This window comes from Anarrhichthys ocellatus, unplaced genomic scaffold (genome assembly GCF_004355925.1).
Source record: "Anarrhichthys ocellatus isolate YVR2014 unplaced genomic scaffold, GSC_Weel_1.0 scaffold22, whole genome shotgun sequence".
NCBI classification, from domain to species: domain Eukaryota; kingdom Metazoa; phylum Chordata; class Actinopteri; order Perciformes; family Anarhichadidae; genus Anarrhichthys; species Anarrhichthys ocellatus.
In genome coordinates this window covers 4,975,928-4,993,047 of record NW_022280052.1, presented here as the reverse complement: position 1 = coordinate 4,993,047, position 17,120 = coordinate 4,975,928, and the positions used below count along the sequence as shown (strand labels likewise).

General features: G+C 41.8%; 4 protein-coding genes across 8 annotated transcripts in view; 3 read left to right on the top strand and 1 right to left on the bottom strand.

The window, feature by feature from the left end:
* Positions 1-3,481, top strand: part of LOC116390123 (WD repeat-containing protein 47-like) — a 10,036-nt gene extending 6,555 nt beyond the window's left edge. For both annotated transcript variants that reach the window (XM_031859448.1, XM_031859446.1), the window contains 7 exons: positions 74-140; positions 323-480; positions 962-1,131; positions 1,291-1,461; positions 2,551-2,682; positions 2,807-3,025; positions 3,157-3,481. In XM_031859448.1, the coding sequence (XP_031715308.1) occupies positions 74-140; positions 323-480; positions 962-1,131; positions 1,291-1,461; positions 2,551-2,682; positions 2,807-3,025; positions 3,157-3,299 (1,060 nt within the window). In that variant the 3' untranslated portion in view covers positions 3,300-3,481. The remainder of the gene's footprint in view (positions 1-73; positions 141-322; positions 481-961; positions 1,132-1,290; positions 1,462-2,550; positions 2,683-2,806; positions 3,026-3,156) is intronic.
* camsap2a (calmodulin regulated spectrin-associated protein family, member 2a) overlaps positions 1-3,487 on the top strand; it is a 48,982-nt gene extending 45,495 nt beyond the window's left edge. The window contains exon 17 of the transcript XR_004213144.1: positions 3,469-3,487. The gene's annotated coding sequence lies outside the window, so the exon portion shown is untranslated. The remainder of the gene's footprint in view (positions 1-3,468) is intronic.
* Positions 3,488-5,362: 1,875 nt separating this feature from the next.
* Positions 5,363-8,175, top strand: lim2.2 (lens intrinsic membrane protein 2.2). Its single transcript, XM_031859753.1, has 5 exons — positions 5,363-5,384; positions 6,499-6,721; positions 7,362-7,502; positions 7,786-7,920; positions 8,044-8,175. Exons 2-5 carry the CDS (start codon positions 6,544-6,546, stop codon positions 8,112-8,114), a joined length of 525 nt encoding a protein of 174 aa, XP_031715613.1. The 5' UTR covers positions 5,363-5,384; positions 6,499-6,543; the 3' UTR covers positions 8,115-8,175.
* A 1,032-nt stretch (positions 8,176-9,207) lies between these two features.
* The window catches only part of LOC116390243 (GRAM domain-containing protein 2B), a 15,959-nt gene continuing 8,046 nt past the window's right edge, over positions 9,208-17,120 (bottom strand). For 2 of the 4 annotated variants that reach the window (XM_031859689.1, XM_031859686.1), the window contains exons 2-13: positions 15,429-15,599; positions 14,755-14,821; positions 14,558-14,630; positions 14,315-14,418; positions 14,122-14,220; positions 13,884-13,955; positions 13,562-13,630; positions 13,320-13,416; positions 12,930-13,019; positions 12,550-12,655; positions 11,910-12,017; positions 9,208-11,371 (exon numbers count right to left, since the gene is read on the bottom strand). In XM_031859689.1, the coding sequence (XP_031715549.1) occupies positions 11,356-11,371; positions 11,910-12,017; positions 12,550-12,655; positions 12,930-13,019; positions 13,320-13,416; positions 13,562-13,630; positions 13,884-13,955; positions 14,122-14,220; positions 14,315-14,418; positions 14,558-14,630; positions 14,755-14,821; positions 15,429-15,599 (1,072 nt within the window). In that variant the 3' untranslated portion in view covers positions 9,208-11,355. Of the gene's footprint in view, positions 11,372-11,909; positions 12,018-12,549; positions 12,656-12,929; positions 13,020-13,319; positions 13,417-13,561; positions 13,631-13,883; positions 13,956-14,121; positions 14,221-14,314; positions 14,419-14,557; positions 14,631-14,754; positions 14,822-15,428; positions 15,600-16,628; positions 17,093-17,120 lie in introns of those variants that run through there. The other 2 variants (XM_031859687.1, XM_031859688.1) reach the window with 2 other exon arrangements.

Sequence of the window (17,120 nt, the reverse complement as noted above, 5' to 3'; positions counted from 1 at the left end):
GTGTGTGTGTGTGTGTGTGTGTGTGTGTGTGTGTGTGTGTGTGTGTGGCCATTTTTATTATCGGTGTTGACAGGATAAGAGGATCTTGTCCCACAGTCCAAGATGCTTCTGGCTGCTCTGCGACACGTAACTCACAAGAGGTACAGCAAACTGCTTAAGTATTATTTTATATATTTTCTTTCATATTTTTTTTTTGTTTACCAGGTCCATTGTTCTTTGTAACTGCCTGTGTATCCGAACCATAAAAAGTCCTATAAAATATCTCAATGCTGATGTACAGGTAGATCCTAGTTCAAAAGATTATTGTTCTAAACTTGCACAGCTGGAGAAATCCAAAGCCCAGTTTGTTAAAGTGAACCAGCTGGAGGACACTCAGGCTGTTCGTGCAGTGGCCTTCCATCCCTCTGGGGCGCTCTATGCTGTCGGCTCCAACTCAAAAACCCTGAGAGTCTGTGGCTACCCAGAGACACTGAACGTCAGGTAGGAGCTATTTACATGTGCCTACAAATCCAAACCGTGAGGTATTCTTACCAGATGAGAAACTATTTATGCACTAGAAAATAGATGGTGGTAGCTTCTTAGAAAATGTTACTAAAGTTTGTTCATACACAGAAAACAATCTACAGTGTGTTTCAACGTAACTTGTGGTGGCAGCATGGGTGTTACTGTAAATGTACATACAAGTACACTGCTCACACAATGTACATATGTACATTGTGTGAGCAATTTTCTATCATGACCAAGGAAAGCGAAAAGCAAAAACTGCTACATTCCTGTTCTGTGTCTTCAATTCTATTTATTTTAATTTGATAAAAAGTCAACAAAACTTTGAGGAACATGGTTGTTTTACACCAAGAAAAGTAAATAATATTTTAATCCAAGTTGCAATTCTTCCCACAATTATGATATAACATTTTAGAGTTCACGCCTTGTCTTTCTTGTATTTTCCTGACCTGTCCAGTGGTTCTGGTGCAGTCAAACAGCCAGCAGTGCGCTTTAGGAGGAACAAACACCACAAGGGCTCAATCTACTGTGTAGCCTGGAGCCACTGTGGACAACTGTTGGCTACTGGCTCCAATGACAAATTTGTCAAAGTCCTGCCATTCAATGCAGAGAGCTGCAATGCCACAGGTATTATTGTATGTGTTTTAGTGTGTATGTGATGGGCAATGTCCATTTTCCCAACCACACCACACTTTTGTTTGAATTATCACTTACTTACTTACTTATTTGCATTTTTCATTGATACAATGGTGTTGTTTCCACCCTAAATGTACGTCTCTGATTTAGGCCCAGACCTGGAGTTCAGCATGCATGACGGTACCATCAGGGACCTGGCCTTCATGGAGGACCCTGAGAGTGGAGGATCCATCTTGATCAGTGCAGGGGCCGGAGACTGCAACATCTACACAACAAACTGTCAGAGAGGACAGGGGCTTCACGCCCTGAGTGGACACACTGGTATGTTAACCACAGCTCATGCTTTGCCATTGTGAAAGAAACAGCCTTGAGGGAATTCAAAGGCTTTGAAATTAGTTTGCAGATATGGTAGATCACCTAAATACATCTTTGAGGATTATTATTTCTCAATGGTTCATTAGTTATAAACAAATGGACTCTTAGGTACAGTACCACAAGATGGTTATAGTATAGTCATAAAAAAGTCATAGTTTAGTAATTTATAAAAAAAAGTCATAAAAAGTAATAGTCTAATGTCATGAACATTCTATATATTCTATCTTCTATAGTATATAATGTTATTAAAAAGCTATGGTAAAATAAGTCATAAAAAGTGTTGTATAATAACAAGTCATGTAGTGTTTTGTAAGTATGTAATAAAAACACAAAGACCGTCATTAATTAAATCATTACAAAGTATGTCATGAAAAACATAGTATAGCATGTTTTTAAAATGGCATAATATAGTATGCCATGAAAAATAATAAAAAGTTATTGTTTAGTATGTCATGAAAAAATCATAATATAATTTGTGTGTATATATAGCATAGTCATAGTATAGTTTTAATAATTTAAAAAAGATCAAAGAATCATATGTCTTAACAATGCCAAAAAAAGTCAGAACTTCATCAGCGTCATAAAAATGTCCTAATGTCATGTATAGTATGCCATAAAAATGTCATTAAAAAGTCAAGTCATGCTTTAGTTTGTCGTTAAAGTCATACTACAGTATTGTTTTCTGTTAAATAATGTCACAAATGTAATTGGAATTCATGGTATAGTATGTTATAAAAATGCCACAAGGATTTCCTGAAACATTCATAATATCGTACAGCACAAAAAAGTAAGTCATAAAAAGTAAAAGTATAGAATGTTATATGAAGTCATAGTATACTATGTCAAAAAAAGGTAGTAGTATAGCGTGTCCTAAAAAAACATAGTATAGTATAGCATGATGTTAAAAAAGTAAAAGATTATAGAATGTTGTAAACAGAATGTCAAAAACAGGGCTTGTAAACACAACACCTAAGTACAACATGGCAAAGCTAGAGCATGCACAGTGTTTAATATGTCACCGCTTTGTTTGCACAGGTCACATTCTTACTCTGTACACGTGGGGAGGGTGGATGATTGCCTCCGGCTCCCAGGACAAGACGGTGCGCTTCTGGGACCTGCGGGTGCCAAGCTGTGTCCGGGTTGTGGGCACAACGCTGCACGGCTCAGGTGAGTTCCATCACGACTCTTAAGGACGGCGGATCTTTTATGTGGCTGCAAATGATTTCTACCACACTCCCTACGTGTTAAGCTGCAGCAAACGTACTGCTTGTTACCATTGTGTCTCACACAGGAAGTGCAGTTGCTTCAGTGGCGGTGGATCCCAGCGGCCGCCTGCTGGCCACGGGTCAGGAGGACAGTACCTGCATGCTGTACGACATCAGAGGGGGCCGCATAGTTCAGACGTACCGCCCTCACAGCAGCGATATCCGCTCAGTGCGCTTCTCACCCGGAGCCCATCATCTTCTCACCGGCTCGTACGACAACAAAGTTATCATCAGTGACCTTCAAGGTATCAAAGCCCACATCGGGAGAACAAGAGAGTGATACACTCGCCACCATGTTAGTGCAACACAACACTGTCTTGTGACTGGATTGGCCACTCCTGTGTGACGTGTTTTTCTCTGCCCCCCACCCCCCCAGGTGACCTAACAAAGCCCCTCCCTCAGATAGTGGCAGGGGAGCACTGGGACAAGGTGATCCAGTGTAGGTGGCACCCCCATGACCGGACCTTCGTCTCCTCCTCCGCAGATCGAACTGTCGTCCTCTGGGCACCGGGCCCCTGAGCTGTTCACTGGAGAGCCGCTGGTTAACAGCAGCAGCAGCAGCAGCAGCAGCAGGAAGCACAAGAACAGTGTCCACACTTGGCAGCATGGGATCGCTAAACTGCTGCGGTGTGTGTTTGTGTACACATAGTGTGAGCATCGAGCTGTTTATATGCTGCTCAGTTTAGAGGTGTGTGTGTGTGTGTGTGAGAGAGATACCTAATAATTTTGGCTTTTGTAAGTAAAGCATACAGATTATGGAGCCTGCAAAGATGTAGTTGGAATATAGAGATGACTGATACTGAAAGCCATGAGTAAGTTCACTGCAAGCACACCTTCAAGTTAGTTTGTTTTTCTCACAATGCCAAAATACATTTTAGTCAGGTATACCAGGTTTAGTCAGAACTTGGTACAAAAAACGTCAACTTGGTGCAACATAAAGCAGTCGCCGTCTCTACAGGAAGCAGTGAGCTGGACTCTTCATGTTGTGGACAGAAGCCACGTTTGGTTATGCATATCATAATGTGCCTTTTTGTAACATTTGTAGAGATTTTTTGGGTGTGGATAGATTGAGAGATTTATTTATTTATTTGCAGCTTTATTTTGATATTTTCTCATATGTAAAATCTTGTATTGTCACTGTAATGCAGAAAATGATCACCCATAATAATAATGTGCACACCTGTATAGATTCCCGGTGTTTCTCCGAACGTCTGTTACTATTGAAAAAGTGAGAGTAATCTGCGCTTTACACAAATAATGTTGAAAATAGAAATTCAGTGATGAGTCATTTGTGTGTCAGACCCACGATTTCATTTCAATGTTGTGTTCTAAACACGCTAACTAGATCGATTGCAACATGGGAATATGGTCGGGTCTGGAGCTTCAGAAACCTGGTTTTGTGGATCCTATCAAATGCACATTGGATGTGTAGATTCAGGGTAATTCCAAAGGATGAGCACAGTAAAAGCAAAGCTTAGTGCAATTGTAAAAGGGGATTGTGTGTGTGTGTAGAAATAACAGTAGTTGTGGTAAGAGCTCAATCACTGGTCAGCTCCTCAGACTTTAGGAGAGAGGGTATGCAATCGTTATCCCACAAAATAAAAGATTAATAAAAGAAAGATACAAAATGATCAAAGAAGTTAGAAGGCTGAAGTCAAGACAATGGTTATAAGGCACTTTAAAGATAGGAATGCTGCTGGACTGCACAATGTGAAGGGAAAACTGTAGTCACATCTTTAACTTATACAAATAAGGCTCTGATTTTATCTTCACTTTTACAGAGCAGCTATGCAGACACCTGATGGATGTGAGAGAGAGAGAGAGAAGGGTGTTATGCATCATGTTTCACATTATCTGTAGCTCACAATGGCATGCTGAGTGTCGTTTGAAACCTGTGCTGTTTTAAACAATGTTTGTGCACACAAATGTGTAATGATGGCACTGCCAAGGGGTCATTGGGGTTCAATCTGTTAAAAAAAAATAAAATGGTGGCTGTCCAATACCTCATGTTGTTGCTTTTGAATGAATGGAGCTGTCAGTTAACTGATGGAATAAAGTGACAAAGTGTCATCACACTGCTCGCTGTTGTCAAAGTTTTGCCAACTAGAAACACATTCAAGTACAAAAATATGATTCGTTCTTTTTTAATTCCCTGACATATGCCGGGCGCACCGCATATATTTCTCCTCTAGGTTGTTGCCTATGTGTTGGGTATGCATCGGACTACTGACGCCTGTCCTGCACACTCCCATCACTAGCATGGCTAAACTGTACGGCTTGGGACATGCTCATGGCATTTTGGCAGAAAAAAAAAAGTATGATAAGCTACATGAGAAATAAATTGAAGATGGGAAGAATAAAAAGAAGTCATGCAGGACACAAAGAGATAGAAAAAGTGCAAGAGGTTAGAGAGAAAGGGGGTGATAGAGGGATGGAGGTAATTGCAGAGAAGAGTGCAAGCAGGGATTTAGCATCACTCACATGCTGCGCTGGATCATTCCCTCTTTTGTTAGACGGACAATGAGAGCTAGGGGTACCGGGCTTAAAAAGGATACGCACACTGTCACAGCCAGCAACCCTGGAGAGACACCAGCCAACCCAGAGGTACCAGAGAAACAAACGTGGACTTACACAGAACCTGTTTTTATTCTACTTCCAGGAAGATTCTACTTCCTTTGAGGGTCTGAAAGGCAAATCAACAAATAAGAACTTGCTTCTTTGGAGAACAAGCGGAACCACGAAGAAGAGATGAAGTTCGGAGACCTTTATCTAGGGAACAGATCTTTACCGCTAACAGACTGGGCTTGGGACCCTGGTGTTTGACAATGTTGTTGTTTATGTCATGCTACATGAACACACACATTTGGGAGTCAGATGTATCGGTCTAATTAGGATGTGATTTTAGAATTTAGGGGTTTTCAAGAGCAGCGTGGCAGTTGAGAATCAGTGGATGAAACCATTGCTTTGCTGGCTGTGTGACAGAGAGCGACACTGCTGACGGGTCAGTTGCTCAGTATTGGAAGATTAGTTAGATAGAGGGGCGTTAGCGTTGAACAATAGCTCTGAACTGCCTGATAGGCAAGCTTATTGTAACACAGCGGTTTGGGTCTAGTGCTTCGCTGGCTGTGACTGATTTGACAGCGTCACCAAAGAACTCATCCTCTCGTCTAATGTGCAGCAGGCATGTATGATTAAAAATGTTCACGTCAAATCTCTGGCTTTTATATAATATGAAAAATGCTTAATAAGGACCATCTGGTAATTCCTAAACCAGAAAAGTGACTCTAGCTATTGTTTTAAAACTGTTTTAAAGGGTAGGAACTGGTTTCATTTTGGACATTTTGTTTTGTTAGTGTGATCAGTCTGCTCTGAAACTACGGTTAAACACGCTTAGACATCGCTCAGATAGTATAGGAGACGCAGCAAGTTGGCAGCAGGTCAGTGGAAGTATCCTGGACACCTCCCGTAACCAACGTTGCAGCACATCCAGGACACTTAAGTTCTGCTCTGACTTACAACTAAAGGGCTTGATTTGCATAAGGGCGGATAGGAGAGAGGATAGTCCACTGGAACGTAGAACTGGCAAGGAAACTTGAGTGAACATTGATAATAATGTATAATGGCTATTTTTGGCTTCCAGGGCATCAATGAGTAAATCGTCAAGTACGAGGTCTAAATGATGCACGATGTCTCACCCTGTCCTCTCCTCCCTGAACAGTTGCTGCATGTTTAGGAGGACAGAGCTTCCCCTGGCTTCTATAAGATGCTGTACACTTTAGCGGGAGGGGGCACACTCTGCGGTGTGGCTGCCCTGGTGCTTCTCATTGTTTCTACGGCTACGGACTTCTGGATGCAGTACCGATACTCGGGCAGCTCAGCTAATCAGGGGCTTTGGAGGTTCTGCATCAACCACAAATGTCATGCCCACACCATAACTGTAGGTGAGTACTTCTGAAGTGGCATTTGGACCAACTGCGTGTTTCTGGGGAAATTACTCAGAATGTGAATAAATCATAATCATCATGACAACACATTTATCTGATACAATCTAGTGTCCTGTTGATCAATTAGACAGTACATGTGAAAGCAAATGATATCCGATGCCCTGACAGCATAGACAATTATTGATCAAAGATCAATATCGTTATGATCTGTCCAGAAAACAACCTAAAATGTCTGTAGATTTACTAGTGACATGAATTAGGTTGTCTAAAGACATGGCGACCTCATTCTTTACTGATGGAAAGACCACTTACTTCAATCGTGCCAACAGTGTTTGAAAAGGAGAGAAAAAAGAGAAGAGGAGCCGGTTGAAGGAAGACGAGAATTCGCCATAAATATGAAGAAAACTTTTCAAATAAAGAGAACACATTCAAATAGTCTAAAAAAGATCCAACTGCATATAGTAGCCTATAGGCCCTATACTGCAGATGAAAGTCTGCATTGTGAGTGTGAAATAAGCTCACACTGGCAAAATGACAACTTGACATTAAACATCAAAATGTCATGGCATTCAAGCTTAAACAGCAGTATTTTAAGTATCTGTTGATGTGACTGCGGTCCTGTCCTTCTTGTGTCTAGCCTTCTGGGACGCCACGCGGGCCTTCATGTTACTGGCGGTGCTGAGCTGCTTCGCCGGCGTGGTGCTCGGCCTGACCGCCTTCACCAACGGCACCAAGAACAAGAGGGTCCGTACAGGCGGCATCGCCCTGGTCCTGTCAGGTAACACTCACAATAAGCAGGTTCAATCAACTCATAACCTGGATGCACTTCTTCAAAGCAATGGGATTATAAGATTGCAGAGTCATTTTAGTGAAATCAACAGTCAGTCCAAAAACAAAACAAAAGGTTGCCGTTTTCCTTACATCAGACTCGTCTGTCAGACCTTTTTTCACTTTAAATGGTTTATATGACAGGTTATATAGGTTGGAGTTCCTTTGCTGTGTCTGGTTTGCTTATATTCATGCTTTACTTTTTATAATGTCCTCTCACCCTTCACTCTCAGGTTTTCTTGCTCTGCTGGCTTTGGCTATTTACACCGGTGTGACTGTCACTTTCTTTGGCAAGCGCTTCTTGGACTGGCGCTTTTCGTGGTCCTACATCATCGGCTGGGTGGCCATCATTTTGGCTTTTGCTGCAGGTATTTACTAAATTTTGCTAAAAAAATGTTTATTGTGAGTAAACCGTGGGGGACTGAATTCTTGGCGTCCTTGATGAGAGTATCCAAAGGTGTGCATTGCAATATTGGGCATTTTTCTTTCAGGTGTGTTTCAGCTCTGTGCTTACCAGCGGACCGCTGCAGAACCGGCTCCTTCAAATAACCCGGACGGCTGAACAAGATGCCGATTGGCTCTAGGACGTCCCTGCTGCGTTTGAGTACCTAGAATGGAATAAATAGAAATCATAAACTCCTATGTGGTTTCACTGACACTATTTTATGTTGACATAAAAAAAACGTACATTTTAAAAGGGATAATTGGCAGATCCCCTAATTTAACACCATACAGACGTGCAAACATTCAAACACCATATTCCTAATATCTAGGACCACTTGACCCAGAAAAATATAATTTGTTATGTCACTTATTATTTTTATGTTATTTTAAAACTTTTTTTAATGTCTCGAGGTTTGGAGAAAATGAAAAGTGAGAAACGCTTAATCATACTACTACTTTTAATTCCACTAAATTAAATGGCATTATGTATAACAAGGACTTCCTTTGACATTCCTTGGGTGGTGTGTGCCACTAATCAGAATTAAAATGCACATTCCAAACGTAGCGTCGTTATTGAACTGACGTGTGTATAAGAGCTTCTCCACTAGATGGCGGTCTTACGCCTCTAAACACCACAGCTGACGTCAGGCCATTCTTCAGCATAATGAAACAGAACATTTAACAGGAGATAAATGGTTCGGCCCCTCTGGGGAGTCTCGCTCATTCACAGCATATAAGGAAACGGGACGAGCTGCAGATTGCTTGAAGATGTAGATTTCTTCAGCGCAGGACTGAAGAATCCTATAGAAGACAAATGTATTTGGGAAAACTAAAGGCAGATGTATTGGACTTTGTACTTCTAAATTAATATAAATTTATTTTTACAGTTTTAAGAATGATAAAATATCAAAAGCAAGAGAGTATAAATTAGTATTAAGTGTTCACAGTTGAGTTTAAATGACTCAAAACTAGCAAGTTTCTGTCAAACCACAAAACATCTGCACTGCAAACACTTTGCAGCAACTGTCAAAACTTCTAGATCTTATAATCTTAAATATAAAGACCAAGTTGCTTTCTGTATCACTATTACCAAACGGAAAAATACCAATGAGTTAAGTGTTATGTGAATGTTTTCCATTTACCGGTGCCACTCCCAACAACGTCACGTGATCCAAGTTAATTTTTCATTCACAAAACAAAACAGGTCATTCACTTCGCAATACTCGATTTATTTTGAATAGCAAAGTCATCTCACAGAGACTACTTTGAATTACACAGAATGCAAATAAATATATTTATAGGACCATTCGAATTAAGGACATGAACAATTGATAGAAAATTATTTACAACACACTGAATAGTGCAAAAAAACCCACATAAATGCTGCCCTCATCATGGAGCTTCTTGCATCCAGGACAGTGGATGTGTGTGTGCTACCCCCTTGTGGGGGGGATCATAACAACTGACAGTACAGTATATGGCATGTTAACAAAAACCTCAGCTGAATATAAGAATGACTCTACAGACGGGATGGAGCAGAAGTAAACATATCGCTACACATCGTCGAGAACAGCTTCCACAACGAGGGTGATGTTAAATCATGGAGATGCAACGTGGATATGCGTGGTCGGGTTAGTTTAAAAACAGTGATAAGAGGGAGGGAGAAAAAAAAAAAAAAAAAAAAAAAAAAAAGCATTCTGAGAAGCTGAATGGATAAAGTCAAGTGAATCTCAAAGACAAGTAGTGTACTTTCTCAAAAATGTACATTTGAGAAATCACCAAAGCCAAAGCCGTATGAAATGTGAAACCCATCACAAGCACTTTGAAATTGACAAAAAGGAAAAGATGATGACCTAAGAACCGTGTGGCGGGTAGTGCCCACCACCCCTGAGTGAAAACAGTTTTAAAAAAGGTCTTAGCACCGTCAGATACCACACAACGCCAGCTTTGCCATTTTTCTTTTCAATCCCGAACACAACGCCTCGGACTGTGACACATTTTTTAAAGTGCACTCGCTCGATTGAGCCGTTGCTTTCACTCAACAACTTTTTTTTTTTTTCTTAAACAATTTCTTCCCCACTAAACATCAAGCCCCATTTTTTTTAAAAACAGCACACAAAAGATAAATTACATTTTTTGCCATGCATAACAATTTGTTGCATATTGAAATTTCTCCTTTTGCTTGTTGAAAACTTGGACCTTACAGCAAGGGGTGGATGCAAAATCTCCTCTTCTGGAGCGAGAATGTGCACACACAGTATCAGTCAAGTGTCGGTATTGCAGACACATGCATGAACATTAGAAATACATCGTTTGTGCCACTTTAAATAACCTGAAAATTCTAGAATTGCCATTTGGTCTTCAAGAGGCCCGTCGAAGAGACAGAGAGGTTTGTACGTTTAAACACAACTTGGCCCGACTGACGGACAGTACAGTACAGATTTTAAGTCTACTCTTGAAGACCAAAGCCGTAGAACAGTACACAAAAACATACCGATGCCTCAGACAACCTCCTCGTGTCCTGTTGGATTAAATATTTGTGCATTGATTATGCATTCATCCGCAGTTCAGGCTGCAGGGGGGGGGGGGCAACCTCTGATCATTGATCATTAAATTGTTTTAAATCATGCCAAAGACGAGGAAAGTGATACTGCGATCGCCGCTGATTGGAGAAAGAGAGAAAGGATGAGAGCATCAGGAGAGCATCGAGCCTCCACAGGACGATCTGCATTTGAGGTTTCAGTGATCAGCATTTCAAGACAGGAACCAATCAGAGAGAAGTACTCAACACAACTGAAGGGACAGAGACGGATGCATCGAGCTGATCAATTGACAGGTAGGTAGAAAATCATCTCCGTGCACTCATGCAAAAGACGTGCACTGTTGGTGCATCTTTGGTTATGCATAGCGCTACGTCTCTGGTGTCGAGGTGCAATAAATAAGTACCGTTTAGACCTGTTCAGACTGCACGCACGGCAGAGGAGTCTGTGTGAAGGATGATGTGGAACATAAACTTCAGATGTGGAACAGTTTCTGTCAAGAAAAGCGCCCGTCAACTTGGCTAAGCGTGGCACATTGCTGAAGTTAGAGCCGTTCGGCTTTTGGTTTTGAACTTCAGACGCGCTGCAACCGGGCAGTGCGTCTGTGCGCTTTTTGGCACGTCGTGGCATGTGCGTTTGTCTACTGCACGAGGAGGAGGTGTAGCCCTTCAAGTTAACAGGTAGTCTCTGAAATTGCACAGGTCGGCCATTGTTCCCGTCGCCAGCAGCACAGCCTCGAGTATATTAAATTTCTCCCGGCTGCGTTCTGCTGGAAGAGGTCGAAATAATCCTCCAAGTCTCTCCCTCGGTCGCTGAGTGTTATGTGTCCTGGTACCTGTGAAGAGACGAGAGGGAACCAGTTGAGAGCGGCGTATCAAAAGCAAACTAAACACACCCAGCTATACCCAATGATTTCGTTACTGAGCAACAAGGCTCCGCCTATTACAGGAATCTATCTGCCCCGAGAGAATAAAGCCAATTACACAACAAAGCAAACATCCGATTAAAAAGGGGAATACCAATGTTAGATATGCTCTGCAAACATATCCAACATTACAACAGAATGGTTCCTAATTATTTAGTCTCAATACTTCTTTAGAGATTAGTTTTGTCGCAGGCAATAAATTAATATTGGAGAAAGACGTCAGTCTTTAGTTTTTCATGGTATTCTAGTAAATACACAACACTGACCACCAATTGAGGATTGTCTGGGCACAAAAAAAAGGCAGACTTTACTCAATTTGTCTTTAAAAACATTGTGTAGTTGTGAGGCAGAACTTCTGTGCTGGGTAGAAGTAAACTGCTCACTTCAACATTTCCATCTTTTTGGCCACCCTCTAAGGCTTGCTGTTATTCAAAGAAGGCCTTCTCACCCGCTCTGTAAAGGGAACTGAGACAGCGCTCCTAGCGATGTCAGCTGCTCCTCCAGGGCCACGATGCGTAAACCGATGTAACCGGACAACAGCAGCAGCAGCACCACCCTGTAACCGACAAAAACACATGAGTCACCTTTACTGTCTTTTTCCTGCAGGCGTATTCGCCGTGATAAAGTTCAATAATATTGGCTTATTGCAGGTACATAGAGAACCAACAATAGCCAAACACTTCATTAATCCCTTTATTAGTATAGTCCTTTCAGAAGGTATTAAAAAGGATGTCACTCTATGACTTTACAGCACAGCCAATAAACACGAGAGCGTACAAACATCAGACGGGAGGCTTACTTATTTAAGCAGACGGGGAAAAGGAGTCTTAGGCATAATTAATGGGTTCAAATGTAGTGTAAGGGACTGCTGTGTGTTGGTGTTGGTTTGCAAAAACTAATCCAAAAGTTGTCAGGCTTGGATTTACTGGAATCCTACAAGATGACCTAGTTTGTTACTGACACAACAGGTTTCTTAGCCTTTCCTTTAAGGAGAGCGAGGAGCAGATGAAAATGATCACGAAGGACAATAAGGCATTGGATTAAAGGAAGAAGAGGGGAACTTGCTATAGAGAGGAAGTGCTACTCACAAAATCAAGTAAATAAAGAGGAGAGTGTTGAGGGTGCTGGCCTCTCTCTGAACCAGCAGGGACTTGGCCTTTTCGGTCACATTCCAAACCCACGATCTACATGAACCTGGAGAAGGAAATGCAGCATGAATATCAACGTTCTCGTGTTGGCAGGTTGTAGCTTACGACTGCACGTGTGTGTCTGCGCACATTTTGTAGATTCAAACATAAACATCTTCCAACAAACACTTCAAACACAAGACACGTTTTATGGCAGAGCCTAGAAGGACAGTCTAGTCTACCAGACACTTTCACTGATAGGCTAGTTGATTTATCAGAGTTTTCCAGGACTCAGCAAGAAGCTAGTATTAAAGTGCAGTGTGTGTGTGTGTGCGTCTTACCCGATACTGACAGCTCCTCAAAGGATGAGCTATCACTCTGCTGCATGTATAGGCTCCTGAAAGTCGGGTCATTCCCATCAGGCACTGCCTCTGAAGAAGAAAGAGAGAGAGGGGAAAAATAGAATCAGCGATAGGCGGCTATCAGACCTTGGACTTTGCACGTCAACGGGCTTGAACAGACATGACAATGAGAGATAACAGCACCGAAAAAACAAACAAAAAACAAACGTTTTGAATCCAGCGGATGTACTTTCCAAAAGGATTCTTGCAGACACTTCAATGCACCGTAGGACATGTTTGGATGTTCTCAATCATACAAGAGGATTGTAGGTACAGGTAACATTTTATTATTTAGGTTTGGCATGTACACATGATGTTGAGGCCTCTCACCTCTGTGTGGTCTGTGCAGAGGCTGGTCCTGTACAGATTGGGTCTCGGAGCTATCGAAGTGGTAGAAGCTGTCGTCCAGACTGGACTGGCTGGAGGTCTGTTGAGATGAGCGAGAAACACACATATCCACATTCAGTGCTAATAAAAAGGACAAAATGTGGTCAGAGAAAAATGTTGCATTTGCGCGCTATGAAGAGAACGTGGATACATTGTTTTTATTTTATTGTGAAAAGGTCTCTTACCACAAGTTTCATCTTATCAAAGCTGTTCTCAGCTGAGGAGAAGATGGGGCTGCTGTTTGTGCTGCCATCCTGTAACACAGAGAGGTTTCCATTGGATTTGTGAAAAGCAACTTTCATTTTGATAGTTTCGTCATCATAATATAAATAAACTAAATGTTTAGAGCTATGCAACAAGGTTACAATAGCAGGGATGCTGCCCTCTTCCCACTCTAAAGCTCTATACATTTCCACAACTACATCATTGACTGAATATGAGCAATATGAGCGTTTTTAAATCACATGAACCAGTGCAGAACTTCTGAAGATCTAAAAAGCAACTCACCTCTAGCTGAGGAGATACGGATTGCAGCAGCTGATAACATGACTCTCTGTTACGCAGCGACACAAACAGGAACTAAACAACGAGAGGGAGAATAAAAGAAGGAATATTAGTCATCTGAACCATCAAATATGCAGTCGTTGAATAGATTACATACATTGGACTTTGAACATCTCTACTTATTAATAGACTGTATGGCCATCAGAAGAAGGCTGTGTGGGGCAGAAGGTGAGAAACTGACCTTGTCTCCCTTTGTGGTGCGAATGGACAAGGCGTTGGGTACTAGTAAAGCCGTGTTCTGCTTCTTCACGATGTGGATGCAGGAAACTGGAATAACAACCTGGAAGAGCACACAACCACAAACAAAAAATGTTAGGAAAAGTGCAACAATGTGGGGAAATATCACAACAACAAAGGGAAGAGCGTCAGCCTACCTTAGTGTCCTTTAGCAGAACCGAGGAGTAGAAACAGGCATGGGTGTCGGTGATGTACAGTCGACCGTGGTAGGGCACTTCTTTCTGCAGGGCACAGATGTATGCTGGGAGAGGAGAGGAGAGAACACACACACACACACACACACACACACACACACACACACACACACACACACACACCTTTAGTTTTATGTGGTTCAGTCATTCAGTCGTGCATCCTCTCTTTCCTTTGGGTTTACCTACCGTGTATCAAGTCTTCACTTGTAGGAATGTCTGGAAATAACTTGTGGAATGTCTTGTTGTGCTTTATGAAACTCTAAAAAAGAGAGAGACGAGAAAAAAGAAAATGAAGCAGAAATCTTTCAACGAATGCACCGGTCCTAAAAGAACCACTTCCACCTGACAAGTATAAACATCTATTTCTTCAAATGTGTACTTACACTTTGTGATCCGGTGCCTTCCGTCCTCTCAAAGCCTCGGATGTTGTCGTCATCGAATGTCTGCGACCTGCGGAGACAACGATCACAGCCGTCAGTTTACTAGAGACGCTACACGACTCCCCGACACCTCAAGGTTTTTTGGCAGCGTCAAATAAATATTTGATAATAAAATTATTTGATCTATGGTTAGTGTTGATGTTCCTCAATCCAAAATGATACGTGTTGAAAGTGGCTGGGTAGTTACACAGTCACAGAGGCAGCAGTGGGGATGAATACCAACAAATATCACAAATCTACCTCAAACATGAACCATGTGAGGAGCCACTCGCACAGTCATGAGTGTGTCACAGCTGAACACCAGTTGGTCTTGTGATACATGTTCAGAGTAGCCGTGTCTCCACTACGACCAACGTGTGATTTACTGCACTTCTAGATTGAGAAATAGTATTCTACACACATCCGATTCACTACTTATATTTCAGTGTCAAGATCTAAATGTGGCCCGTCAGAATGTAGATCTGTTTCTATGAAAGTGGTCCATGATTATCTGTAAAATGCTGAGTTTGGCCCCTCTGTGTGTGCTTGTTCAGGATTGTATTCAACAGTTTTAACACATTTAAAGTTGGGTTGTTTCTGGTATTTTGTATCATTTATTATTTTCCCGTCAGTCCTACCTGATTGCTTCTTGTCTGGTGAGGGTTTTGTGATGTTGCTCGAGCAGGGCAGCCTCCAAACTCAAGGCCTTCCTGGTCTCCGCCTTCCTGATGCTGCTGTTGCCCGGGCTGCTCCGGCTTTTCTTCACTTTGGCTGGCAGCCCGCCACCACTGCTCTCTACCGGGTAGCTGCTGGATATGGGGGGAGAGAAAAAAGCAGGTTGAGCCGCATTCAAGACATTGTTTGACAGTAATTTTAAAGTGCACATACAATGAGCATGCGGAATTTCTCTTGCAAGGTTATTGCAAAACAGACCACGATTACTGGCAATTTCACAATTTCACTAGTATGTGAAAAAACAACCCCACTGCCAAAAAAAATTCCCCTCTGTAGAAATGTTCATTCAGAAAACAAGTCATTTCACAGCAAGCTAAAAACTGAAACACAGATAGTAAATAAAAGTCATGAATGATGAGAACATATTAAACATGAAACAGGAGGAAGTCAGTGTGGGAAATCAACAACATTCACCACCGGAATAATAAATCTATAAATGACTCTTGTGCAAAGATGCCCGGCACAATTTCCTGCACAGTCATCATCTATCAGCAAAGATTAGCAGAGTTAAACACTCTGAACTTCAACAGCACGCATCAGGCTTTACCTTGCCGTGAGTTTGGGTTACTTATCAATCATTGTTTTCAGATCTTAATAGCTAAAAAAATTCCACTCTACTTAAATGAAAGGCTGTGTGATGACTGGACTGACATCCAGCAGACCTCGCGTTTATCTTTATGATATGCTGGGAAAGTTTTATTGACACGCTTTCGTCAGTGCTCCGCTTGTGGCTGTGCGATTCCACCTCCTCGCTGCTTTACAAGCCGATCAAGGTAGACTCATGCTCTAAAAGTGACAAGTCGCTGCACATATACCATTTCAATAAAAAAATAATAATAACCTGTCTTGTAAAAAGGAAGGTTGCCGGGTTTACTACAGCCAGTGTGCTCTTAAAAAGACCATGGCCTGTCCTTGACCCGGAACAAACGAGCCGAAAATTCATTAAAAAAATCCACTGAGTTGAAATCTTATGACACAAATACAATGCAGCTCAAATATGAGGCTACACAAGCCTAAGCCCCATCTCAGCAAAAAAAAAAACAAACAAAAAAAAAAAAACACCCTCAACTACTAAAGACAGACAACAACAAAGAACAGCTTACCTGGTGAATCGCTTTGATGAACGGAAACTCATGTACCTACTGACGGTCGGCATTTCCTTTTACAGTAAGAAATGAACTCAAAACAATCGAGTATCTCCAAGCTGTACAGACTGGCTTCACACCATCAAAGTGGAGATGTTACCAAATAAAAGACTAAGATTACAAAAACACTTCTCCAAAAAAGATCTTTTACAGTTCTCTTTAGGTTTTGAATGATCCAAGATGAGTTGTTGTCCTCGTTAAGTCAAGATCTTTCGCCGCATCTTGCCAGAAAACCACCACTGCATTTCAGTGTGCTGGTAAGAGGAAGCCACTTTGTGTTAAGAATGGTGTGACACTCCGTAGGCTGACGTCAAACTCAGCCACTCCCCCAGAGTTAGACAAGCATGAGTGTGTATACACAATCTCTCACGCACACACAATCTCTCCATCTCTCCATCTCTCCATCTCACACACACACACACACACACACACACACACACACACACACAC